The 13214-nt window shown below is 40.9% G+C and overlaps 1 protein-coding gene across 2 annotated transcripts in view; it reads right to left on the minus strand.

Annotated features, from left to right (window-relative positions):
- The window catches only part of LOC127946531 (neuropilin and tolloid-like protein 1), a 99251-nt gene that overhangs the window by 1653 nt on the left and 84384 nt on the right, over window positions 1–13214 (minus strand). The window contains exons 9-11 of one of the 2 annotated variants that reach the window (XM_052543162.1): window positions 11376–11952; window positions 3692–3766; window positions 567–600 (exon numbers count right to left, since the gene is read on the minus strand). In XM_052543162.1, the coding sequence (XP_052399122.1) occupies window positions 3706–3766; window positions 11376–11952 (638 nt within the window). In that variant the 3' untranslated portion in view covers window positions 567–600; window positions 3692–3705. The other variant, XM_052543163.1, reaches the window with a different exon arrangement.

Consider the following 13214-nt stretch of genomic DNA (forward strand, 5'->3'; position numbering starts at 1 on the left):
TAAAAGGACAGCACTGATTAGAAATTAAAATCTTTTGTAATTTTTGTAAATGTCTGTGTCATATATATATATATATATATATATATATATATATATATATATATATATATATATATATATATATATATATATATATATATATATATATATATATATATATATATATATATATATATATGTGTATGTGTGTGTGTGTGTGTGTGTATATATATATGTATTTATGTATGTATGTATGTAAATGAAAGATCCAATAGTTTAATCATAGATATTATACATTTTATGATTTATTGAATGGTAAACTCAGTATTGTGAGATATAAATGTGCAGCTCAAAAAAAGAAAAAAATTGTGAGATAACGTCTCAGTTTTACTAATCTGCCTTTTTTTCTCAGAACTGTGAAAAAAGGTTTGAATTGTGTGATAATCACTATTTTTTAAAATATATTCTTTATTATTACAAAATTAGTCTTTGAAATGTGTGCCACACATTCAATTACATTTTTAACTAATAAAACATTTAAAAGTATATAACATCAAAACATATAAAAGTAAAAAGCTGGAACTAACCTTTTTGTGCCTTCCATCTCAGATGACATTTTGTCTACATATAACAAGAAAGCGTAAATTCACCCATAATGTAAATTCACTCATTAATTAAAAGCATTTATTTTTTACTTGTTGTTATAGTTTCGATTCTAAAACAAAAATGTCAAGACAATGGGCAAAAACACTGACAATTCATTTGAATTAGTATGGTAACTTTAGTTTAAAAATGTAGCTTGATAAAACAGGGACATTTGACATATATTGTGTATCTGTGTTTGTGTGTGTGTGTGTGTTTGTGTGTGAGAGAGAGGTGTTTTCATGTCTTGTATTTGAGGTTTTATAACATTCTGTTGATATCACATCTGATATTCACCGCAGGTTAATGGATCACACAAAAGCATGAAAAGCAAACATAAGATTTATAATTAATGTCATATCATAAACTCTGCTTGTATTGGTGATTCAGCTGTCGAACAAATCATCTACAAAAGTTTGAACACCATTAACATACAAAGTGTGCTGTGTGCTACTAAAATAGCAACTGTTAACTTACTGCATATTTCCTAAACAAAATCATCTGAAAGAGTTTACAGTATTTCAAAAATTATTTATGTAAAGGAATATTCCTAATTATTTTAATTTAATTCATAGATTTCATATTGAATTATGTTATTGAATAGGATTAGCATGCAGATCGTAAACTAGGGGAGGAAAAGGGCTTAATGTCATTCCATTTATTATATACATTTATTATATGCAAGTCTTAGGCCACTAGTATTTTCACCAACAAAAAATGGTTTTAAGTCAGTTTTTTCTATGTTTCGCTGGAGTGTGTCAGTAGGAAATATCAGTTTAAATTTCCAAACATTATTTTTGCTATTAAATGTAATAATCTAGTGAGATTTTTGTGTGCACAAGGAGTCTGACAACAGCCAGTGCTCCACACAGAGATCTGATCTCACCATCATTCAGTCTGTCTGGAATAACATGAAGAAACAGAACAAACTGAGACAGACTCAATCCAGATGAACTGTGTATATATATATAAAATAATAAATATATATTAATAAAATATATATTAATAACTTTAAACCTATTTACAATAAATTAGACTTGGGTTTGATGCTGTACCTAAATGCACAGTCCCTCACTTTAAAAGTGAGAAAAAAACATGTATGCAAATCATAACATTAAAGTGACTGACAAATATGTGGATAGAGAGCTTTTGCTAAAAGTCAAAACGACAACTTTTGGTGGCAAAGCAGGGCAATAAAATGCATGCAATTCACCTCTATACACATAAATCAACAAACTTCCATGTAATGTTCTGGAATCCTAAATAAGTAACCTTAAAAAAGGCACTGTGCCTAAATAAGGAACTACACGTTAAAGCGATTTCATCACGGTCACTTCCTTTGTTACCGAATCCACGTCCTCCTTTACATCTGCAAGATGTTTTGATAAATTTAGCTTTGAAATGTCCATGTTATTATCATGCTGGTGTATATCTCCAGTCCACATTTTCATATTTCATTGAAGCCCATTCGTACTGATCCAGGATTGCACTATTTTCAAGAAGTCTACATGACGGAGACAATGCATGATGGGAGATGAGAAAAAAAAAACACAACGTTGCACATTACAGAGTACGACACACACACACAATCATTTGCAAAGCACAAACATAACAAAATCACAATTAATATGAAAACAATGCTGCATTTGTATAGATGATTAAGACTGACAAAAACTTAATTTTTAAAGGTATAAAGCACATCAGTTAAAATGCATTGGAAAACTATTTGGAATTTGGGTTTCTTGACATTTTAAATTGATATTTCAACAAAAAGAAGCTTCTCTCATTATTTAGTTACCCTCATGTTGTTTTAGACCCCCTTTCTTCTGTGCAACATAGAAAGGTGAATTTTTGAAGAATTTAATGATAGTGAATGATGGTGTTGCTATTGTTATCAATTAAAATTGTAATTGAAATTTTTTTAATCAAAGCTAAAAGTGTGGTCAAACTATAGCTGAACCTCAAACAACATTAAAAACGTAAACATTTGCAAACGTAAAAATTGCAAAATTTAAAATACTTGTTTGCCAGCCAGCTTAGATGAATATGTTGAAGTGCTAAAATTACTAAAATAATATATAGAAATTAAATATGTAGAAATAAGAAACTGACAAAAGCGTGTAACAAAATGACTTTAAACTTTGAAATCTGAATGTATATATATATATATATATATATATATATATATATATATATATATATATATATATATATATATATATATTAAAAAAAACATATATATATATATATATATATATATATATATATATATATACACGGCTTAATTCTAAATATGAATAAATACTATAATAATATATTAATATTAAGAAATACTGAAATAAATAAATAAATGACCAAATCACTAAGACATTAATTAAAATGAAATCTAGAAATGTTAATTCGTTAAATTAAATATTAAAGCAAATTAAAATGTATATACATAAAAACACAAGGCATAAGTCAATTCAAAATATTTATAAATACTAAAACAGTATATAAATAATACTAAAATAACACTGGTAAATGATTCTTTGTCATTTTGGACAAGGTAGCCCAAGTATTCTACAAAAAATCACCTTTTGTGTTTCACTGAAGAAAGTCGGTCAGGGTGAGTAAATAACATTTTTAAAAGCACCTTCTATTTGTGTTCACAAACTACAATTTTAATTTCATTAGAGTTAAGTGATGACAAAGTGTAAGTAAGACAAGCACAGATGGCCCATACTTTTTATCATCTTGTAAGCAGTACTTAAATTTGCCTTTGACTGGGTCTGAAATGCCTTTCAGTTTTGATATCCTTAATAAAAATCATAAAATTGATTCCATGCACATCAGAACTGAACATGATAACATACAAAAGAAATGAAAGAAGGCTAAAATGACAAGCAACATATAATAGGACCTCACCAATAAACAAGATGGTCAACAAGTCCTAATGATGACCATCTCAGTGACAATGAAGGGTTTTGACAAAACAGAAATGGAATAGTACAGAAACAGATAACACTGACTCACAGTGACTAGACAAACATTTAAATACATGAAATGAAGTGTGTTTAAAGAGTCTTACCTTCGGATTGTCTGTTACACCCTAGTTGTGTTGTACTCAGATTCATGTTTGTTTAGAGACCCAATGAGGCAGAACCTGGAATATCATTGCTTTTATGTTTAATATCATGGTATTTGTTGCATAAGGAATTATAATGCACATTTCATTTGTTTGGGGTCTATTTCATTTGGATCCTGTCAGGAGAGCATTAAAAAACATCTCGGTTACGTATGTAACCTTGGTTCCCTGAATAGGGAACGAGATGCTGCGGTGACGTCACCACGTATGGGAACACCTCTGGTGTGACGAATGTCTGAAGCCCTATACCATCCCGCCAATCCTATTGGCCAAATGGCGCATAGCACCACCCTGCGCATGCGCACGCATGATATACCTGGGTGCAGCGCGCCATTTCGCTCAGATTTCATGACTGAAGATAAAGAGTTATCAAGGTACGGAACGGCCAGAACCGCAGCATCTCGTTCCCTATTCAGGGAACCAAGGTTACATACGTATCCGAGATGTTCCCTATCATAGGTCACTTCGATGCTGCGGTGACGTCACCACGTATGGGAACGATATACCAAAACGCCTGACGTACCTGATAACTGAGATCCGAGGAAGCATCTGCTCAAGCGGAGAGAACCCGGGAGCCAGGGGCCATCCTCACATCCAGACCGTAGGACTTGATAAAAGTGCTCGGTGAGGACCATCCTGCCGCAGCACAGATATCATCCATAGAAGAGCCACTGAGAAAAGCTTGAGAAGAAGCTACAGCTCGAGTGGAATGAGCCTTAATCCCTAAGGGCGAAGCGAGTCCGCGCGCCTCATAGGCCAAAGAAATTGCCTCCACCAGCCAATGGGACATGCGCTGCTTTGTAACTGCATGGCCCTTACTTTTATGTCCAAAGCAGACAAACAGCTGGTCAGATTCACGCCAAGGGGCTGTACGATCCACATAAGTCTTTAAAGCTCTCACAGGGCAAAGACTTAGATCTCCTGACCCAGCCTCAGCAGGTGAAAAAGCTTCCAGAACCACTTGCTGAAAGCGAAAAGGGTTAGATGCGACCTTAGGAACATAGTTAGGCCTGGGCCGCAGCAGCACCTTCACAGAGCCCGGTGCGAATTCCATGCATGAAGGTGAAACAGAAAGAGCCTGTAAATCCCCAACTCTCTTGAGGGAGGATAAAGCCATGAGAAGAAGTGTCTTCAGTGTCAGGAATTTATCTGATACGGTCTCCAAGGGCTCAAACGGATGCCCTGATAAACCTAACAACACAATGGATAAATCCCATGAAGGAACTCGCACAGGGCGGAAAGGCCTCAGCCGTCGCGCACCCTGTATGAAACGAGAAACTAATGGATGACGCCCCACAGAGGCACCGCCTATGTATTCGTGGTAAGCTGAAATGGCTGCCACGTAAACCTTTAAAGTGGCTGGTGTAACGCCATCCGAGAAACGCTCCTGGAGGAACTCCAGCACTGAAGCCACTGGGCAGTAAACTGGATCCACATTATGATTGCCACACCAGGCTGTAAACAGTCTCCACTTGAAAGCATATAAGCGTCTCGTAGAAGCTGCTCTAGAATTCAATATAGTCTCAGTAGTTTCAACAGAAAAACCGGGACATACTAATGCACTCTGCTCAATGGCCACGCCCACAGTTTCCACAGATCTGGCCTCGGGTGCCAAATCAGCCCCTGTGCTTGTGATAATAAATCCTGTCTGAGGGGAATCTCCCACGGAGAGCCCGCTAGCAGACTGATCAGATCCGCAAACCACGGCTGCGTGTGCCATCGCGGAGCCACCAGCAGCAGCTGTTCCACTCTGTCCCGCCGTATTCTGCATAATACCGCTGGGATCAAACGAATCGGAGGAAAAGCATACAGACTGGTCCTGGGCCAGCTGTGAGCTAACGCATCCACGCCCAGGGGCGATGGGGAGCGTAGGGAGAACCATAGCGGGCAATGCGTAGTCATGCTCGACGCGAATAAATCCACTTTCGCTTTGCCGAATATCCGCCATAAAAGATCCACCGTCTGGGGGTGTAATCGCCATTCTCCCTGTTCCGATCCGCGAAATACTGGAGAGCCAGAAAAACTGCCAGAAATTTCAGTCTGTTTATGTGCCAGCCGCGCTGAGCCGCTGTCCACACTCCGTGGGCTGGTCGCCCTCGACACACAGCTCCCCAACCAGTCAAAGACGCGTCCGTCGTGACAGTCTCTCGGAAAGCATACATTCCCAGTCGAACTCCTGACAGGAGAAATTCGGTTGACATCCAAAATTTTAGCGACATCACACACCGCCGTGTCACCGAAATCGTGCGATGCGGGAGACAACGGGGTGAAATATTCCGCCTTTTCGTCCACCACTGAAAGAGGCGCATTTGAAGCAGTCCCAGACGAATCACGGGGGATGCTGCTGCCATTAGACCCAAGAGCCTGAGGCACAATCTCACTGTCACCGTGCGACCCGCTTTGAAGTGCCGCACGCATGACGCAATCGACTGAGCGCGCGGGAGAGAAAGCTTCGCTGTCATCGCGCGAGAGTCCAGATCTATTCCCAGAAAAGTTATCCGTTGAGAGGGAGTTAAAACACTTTTCTTGAAATTTGTTCGTAAGCCCAGGCTGTTTAAATGATTCAGCACAAGATCTCGGTGAGAGTGTGCTTGAGTCCACGATTGCGCTAACACCAGCCAATCGTCCAAATAATTCAACACACGAACGCCCTGGAGCCGCAACGGGGCCAGAGCTGCGTCCATGCATTTTGAGAAAGTACGGGGCGCTAAAGCCAAGCCAAAGGGAAGAACGCGGTACTGATACGCTTTGCCCTCTAAAGCGAATCTGAGGAACTTCCTGTGTCTCTTGACGATCTGAATATGGAAATACGCATCCTTCAGATCGATCGTAATAAACCAATCGCTTGGTCGGATCTGAGACAGAATAGATTTCACCGTCAACATCTTGAATTTGCTCGGTCTGAGTGCAAGATTCAGACGGCGTAAATCCAAAATGGGCCGTAACCCGCCGTCTTTTTTCGGTACCACGAAATAACGGCTGTAAAAACCTGTCTCCATCTGAGAGGGGTGTACTTCTTCTATAGCCCCTTTGCTCAGCAGAGCTGACATTTCCTGTCGCAGCACCGCCATTTCCGTAGACTTCACCGTAGTGGAAAGAATTCCGCGGAAAGGGGGCGGGCCTTTCCGAAACTGAATGGTGTATCCGTGACAAACCGTGCGTAACACCCATTGAGGAATGCCGGGCAAGCGTTCCCACGCGGCCCGAAACAATATTAGCGGTTTCAAAACTTCCGCTCCCTGCAACGCCGTCATACGCGTTAAAACAACCGGACACGAAAAACCCGTGGTGTTCGTGCACCGGGGAAGCGTATGCGCCAGAGTCGTTGCGTTCCGTTGAGTATAATCCTGAAACGTGTCCACGGCAGGAATTAGGCCAACAGATGGAACATCGGGCTCTGCCGCTAGCGAAAAAGCGGCGGCTGTGCGAGCCGTCATAAACGGGCCGCTTGTGCAGGGTCCTTGAGTCGTCCCTCGAACTCCGAAAGCAGGATTGCGCAGAGTGTCTGAGGGAGCGTCTATTATTACAGCTCGATCCAATGTTGCTCGAGGCGCTGTTTGCGGCGAGACAATCAATGTTTGAGCATGGGGACTGCAATGAGAGTGTAGGATGCGCGAAAGCGGTCCGACAGCGCTCTCTAGCGGAGGGCACAGTCCCTGGCAAGCAGCAAAAAGATCAGGAGCTGCTATTCGGCACCCGAGAACGAGAGGCTTTAGCCGTCGAGGTCAGGTTCAATCGCTTACGTTGACGCTGGTGCGCCGGAGGAAAAACCCTAGGGCCCCAGTCCTTACGAGGAGGCGCCATAGGTGTGGGTTCCTCTCGAGAGGCTGCTCGCTGGCGGTGAGAGGAGGTTGAGCGAGAACGCGCGGGCGCTTGCCGGCGTTCGACCTCCCTGGGTCTGCGGGGAATCAGCTGGCGGAAAGCGGCTGATTGCTGTTTCGCTGCCCTGAACTTCTCCACTACTGACGTGACAGCCTCACCGAACAATCCATCCCTGGAGACAGGGGCATCCATAAGGAAAGATTTATCCTTCTCCTTAATATCGGTGAGATTAAGCCAGAGGTGGCGCTCAACCGAAATCAAACCGGCCATAGTACGGCCCACTGCACGAGCGGTATGTTTGGTAGCACGTAGCGCCAAATCCGTAGCTCTACGCAGCTCTTTCACTGCCTCCGGTGTGATGCCCTCACCTTCATCCAATTCCTTCAATAACTCCGCTTGGTAGGCCTGAAGGACCGCCATAGAGTGGAGCGAAGCAGCCGCTTGACCAGCCGCCATGTAGGATTTACCCACCAAACTAGACGTGACTCGACACGCCTTCGAAGGAAGAAGGGGGCGAGACTTCCAAGCCGCGGCCGAACTAGGCGCAAGGTGTTCGGCGAGAGTCTCTTCCACCGGGGGCATCATAGTATAGCCATGGTTCGCCATATCAGAAACGGTGGCGAAATCCGCGGCCGCAGCATTAGTAATCCGCGCCGAAAACGGCTGTTTCCAGGACCTCGAAACCTCCTGGTGGAGGTCCGGGAAAAAAGGCAAAGGCCTCCGGGGCTGTGTAGGTGTCCGACTGGTTAGAAAACGGTCGTCCAGCTTAGAAGAAGGTTGGGCCTCGGCCTTGTCAACCTCCCAGTCTAGCCCCAATTTACCCACCGCACGAGAAACCACATCCAACAGCTCACTGTAGGAGGGGGAAACACGCCTCTCCTGTCCGCTAGGAGGAAGAGGGCTAGTGTCGGTCGCAAAGTCCTCAGACCCCGAGGCCGCGGTGGATAAAACATCGTCGTCATAGCGTCCACAACCGAAGGAGATGGCAGCGCATGCCTCCGGTGTGGGAAGTAAATCCTCATTAGAGAAGACGACAGGCTCAGTATAAGTTTTATTCTGCAGCAGGGTAGGGGAGAGCGAGCGATGTGGAGAATATTCCAGCGCTGCGCTGTCCACGAAGTCCATGTCGCACGTGTCACCCCAGGCCCTCGCCTCGTGCGGTGCCTCGGCAGTCGCAGAGGTGACCTGACGGGGGTTAGACTCGAGGGCGACATTAGAGAATACTTCCACCCTGGAGCGCAGTACTCTGAGCCGCAGGCCATCACAATGGGGACAGGAAGAAAGGCCGCTAAGCGCCGCCTGTGCGTGATGTAAACCAAGACATACTACGCACCTGTCATGAGTGTCCCCCGCCGTGATGTACCTGGTACATGGCTCCTTACATTTTCGAAAACTCATCGCGTCCGCGAAGAGGAGTTAACACTGCTCGAAGAGATCGCTGGAGAACGCGAGATGATAGGGCACAGATGATCCGCTATTCCTGAAGGAATGAAATCTGAGCGAAATGGCGCGCTGCACCCAGGTATATCATGCGTGCGCATGCGCAGGGTGGTGCTATGCGCCATTTGGCCAATAGGATTGGCGGGATGGTATAGGGCTTCAGACATTCGTCACACCAGAGGTGTTCCCATACGTGGTGACATCACCGCAGCATCGAAGTGACCTATGATAGGGAACATGCCTGAAATGTGCACGAATACAAGCAATTGTTTTTTTGTTTTGTTTTGTTTTGTTTTTTACACTGAAAAACACACCATAAAGCTTTAAGATATTTTCAAGAACTGCACGAATAGAAACACTCTTTTTTCTCTTAGGGGTGCTTATTTTGCAACTGTTCAAAGGTTTGGGGTCAGTAAGTTTATGCTTATGTTCATCAAGGCTGCATGTATTTACGGAGCCCCTTAAGTGTCATTGTGGTGGGAAAAAATCAGAGTGAGTGAAAAAATTTCTGGTGGGAGGAAAAAAATATTTTTTGAACCATGTCTTAAAAGCTGACTATAGCCTATTTGAACTGGATTCCAAGTTTAAAATAAAACTGTTCTGGGCTTATCTGCTTTCATGTACCCTATAATTTATAAATAAAGTGTATACCGAATTCTGCTGTTTTATACTACTGTCTTAGAATAGACTAATTAGTCCATTAATAAAGAGTTTTCTTTAGGGATAGCCTAAGGTGTGTACTGAATTTAGTCATCCAGTGTGTACCAAAAGTTCATAGTCACGGGAAGAAGGAGGCAGGAACCGGCGAACATTCAAACAAACTTTAATAATGCAATATACCTAAAAGTGCGTGACAGCCCTTTCTTGTGGACGACTGTCGCACACAATCAGAACCAAAACCCAAAATAAAGTCTGAGCCTGGTCCTCTCTCGTCCAACACTGTCATCAGTCCCTCCTCCGAAGCTCCTGCGGGACTCGATAACGTACCGGTGCATCTTTGCGAGAGATCGCAAATATCTTTGCGAAAGAACGCAAAAGTTTTGCGAGGGAACGCAAAAGTTTTGCGAGAGAACGCAAATATCTTTGCGAGAGAACGCAAAAGTTTCTCGAAGTAACGCAAAACTCAAAAAATTCTAAAAATATTTGTTTCCTCCCACCCGAAATTTTTTCACTCACTCTGATTTTTTCCACCAGAATGACCCTTTAGGGGCTCAATAAGTATTGATAAAAAACAACAACAACAAAAAGGACTGCAAAATTTTGAAATATTTTACAGTTTAAAACAACTGTTTTCTATTTGAATATATTTTAATTAATTCATGTGATGACAAAGCTGAAATTTCAGCATAATTACTCCAGTGTGCAGTGTCACATGATTATACACACACACACACACACACACACAGTTGTTGCTTAACATTTTGCTTAATATTTTAATGCATTTTATTTCAGGATTCTGTGAAGATTTTTTTTTACTTTTCCTTATGTTTTACTGTTCTTATTACTATTTTAAACTAATGCTAAATAAAAAGCAAATAAAATTTACTATAAATGTGTTAAAAACATGCTAAAGCAGTTAATTAATATATGAAGTTAACATACAAAGACAAGCCTAAAATTAAAAAATAATAAAAAAAAATTAAATTCTTACTAACCCCAAACTCCTGAACACTGTACATCATCAAAACTGAAGCCATTTCGATTAATTTCAATATAATATTCTCTCTGAAAATGAACTTCTGAAAAATACAAAAAAACGTGTTCATTATCCCTCAGCTCCATCTTCATGCAGCATGTCTATACTGCCATACAAAGCAAAAAGGCAGTAACTGCATTTTTGGTCAAAAATTAGTTATTGTCATTTTCATGACATTCAAGGCATCCTTTGTTATGTGACAAAACGTTTTATCTGAAATGTTTAGTTTTGGAGAAAAATGGTAGTTGTTTGTACAGTAACTACTTAGGCTGGATGACAGAATAACTTTTAAATCATTTTTTCTCAGTTCTGCACTCTGTGTAGTTACTGCCTTTCTGCTTTGTAGGGCAGTATAGCTGAGCATTAATCTTAAGATGTCAGCTTTACTGATAGAGGCCTGTAAACATGCAGCAGACATATTCTTAAAGCATCCTCTTCATCTCTTTTACAAACTCAACTCTGACCATGACAGCTGTCTTAGTGACAAAAAGAGAAGACCAAAGCAAAAAAAGAATGAAATAAGAAATAGATAAAAAAAATCAGTGGGAGGCTGAGAAGAGAAGCTAAAAAGGAATAATAATTAAAAAAAAAACTAAAAGTGGGAGAAAATCATTCTAAAATATGCAATAAGTAGATTTTTTTAAATCATCAAAATCGATGGATACTGACCGCTGCACTGCTTTCTCGTGTCTGGACAGCCTGTGGCTGGTGGTGGGCACTTCCTCCAGGTCATCGTCCAGGTCACAGGCATCCGCGGCTTCTTGTGAATAGGTGTGTCTCATTACCAGAATGTTCCTGCGGTTGGTTTGGGGAGGAAGCGTCCGCATGGGCTGCGGTGGGAGGTCTGTCAGGATGGCGGCCGTCGCCTCACGGGCGCTCAGGTTGGTGCGGCTGCCCTTGTTGCTGGACAGCTGCGAGGAGCCGCAGTGATGCTCATGGACGCAGCGCGAGGAGGCGCACCGGAGCTTGTGGTAGCTCTCAAAGTCCTCGGCCAGCTCGGCCAGGTCCGCGGAGGTGGCTGCCCCGCTGCGGAGGGTGCAGAGCTCGTAATGCGGCGGCTCCTGGAACACCTCCTGGAACATGGTGGGGTCATAGTCCTCCCGCCTCAGGATGTACTTCTTCCGCGGCTGCTTGATTTGGACGATCACCGATATGACGAGTAGGATCAGTACAATGCAGCAGGTTACGCCGATGATGGTGCCGTTGGTGTTGTTGAGGTTGTCCAGGATGTTGGCTTTCCGCTTTTCTGCAAAACACAACAGAAAGCGTAATAAATTAATACCACAGGCATGCAATGTCATCGCAGGTTAGCTTCTGTTGAAACTGTTGTACCAAAGAGATTACAAACAGCAAGCAGAAGTAGTAAATCATTCTAACGGGAGAGCTTTGACATTTATGTAGCACAGTGAGTGTATAACATCTGTGCTGGCTTTGGTTCAACGGAGAGGAGCATTTGTATTCAGAGGTGCAGACAAACCACAAATGAAGACTTTATGATATGTTTCCAAAATGAAACATGGCATTATTGTACTAACACCAAAATAAATCATTGAAATATTTTCTGCATATTTTTTGGAATAACTATTTCGTAGTATTTATTGTAGTATTGTAATTAAAGATTTAGTTTTTTGTTCGTGCTGTTTATCTTGGTCTGAGAAAATTATTATATAATCTGTATTGTATTCTAAAGCTGACATGAATTATGTGATATGTGATACATGCAGTTTCCATTAAATAATTTTGTTTTCATAATGTACTAAAATTAAAACAATTATTCAAATAGTATCTTTGTATATAGAGATTGTACAAGTAATTTTCTTTGTATATATGATTTTTAAAATATTAATTATTTTGTAATATTTACAATATTATTGTAAGTATTGTTTTTTCTTACTTTTTATTTAAAGGAAAATAAATATTTTATTGTCCTAAAACCAAATAAAAATCAAATACTATCAGATTTTTTTGTGATACACACACACACACACACACACACATACGCACACACACGCACACACACACACACACACACACACACACACACACACACACACACACATATATATATATATATATATATATATATATATATTAGGGGTGCTCCGATCGGCCGATTATGGAATCCTCTACCAATTGAACTACAGGAACGCTTTTTTTTTTTTAAAACATGAATTACTTTGTACCATTTATTTTGTATTGTTTTTGAACTTTTCCTTATATTTCACTGCTCTTCTTATTACTATTTTAAACTAATGCTAAATAAAAAGATGTGATTAATCTTTCAACCAATCTTTAGAAAGCAAAAGCAAATAGCAATACAATTGACTTTATAAATGTGTTAAAATCATGTTAAAAAGAGTTCATTCATATCTGAAGTTAACATACAACGGCCACCCTAAAAATTTTTACATTTTCATTGAACCCCCTAAATTAATATAATTAATTTAAATTGAGGATTTATTATATCACTTAAATTATACATTTAATTAAAACCAGTAATGATGGACA

This window comes from Carassius gibelio, chromosome A24 (assembly GCF_023724105.1).
Source record: "Carassius gibelio isolate Cgi1373 ecotype wild population from Czech Republic chromosome A24, carGib1.2-hapl.c, whole genome shotgun sequence".
Taxonomy (NCBI): Eukaryota; Metazoa; Chordata; class Actinopteri; order Cypriniformes; family Cyprinidae; genus Carassius; species Carassius gibelio.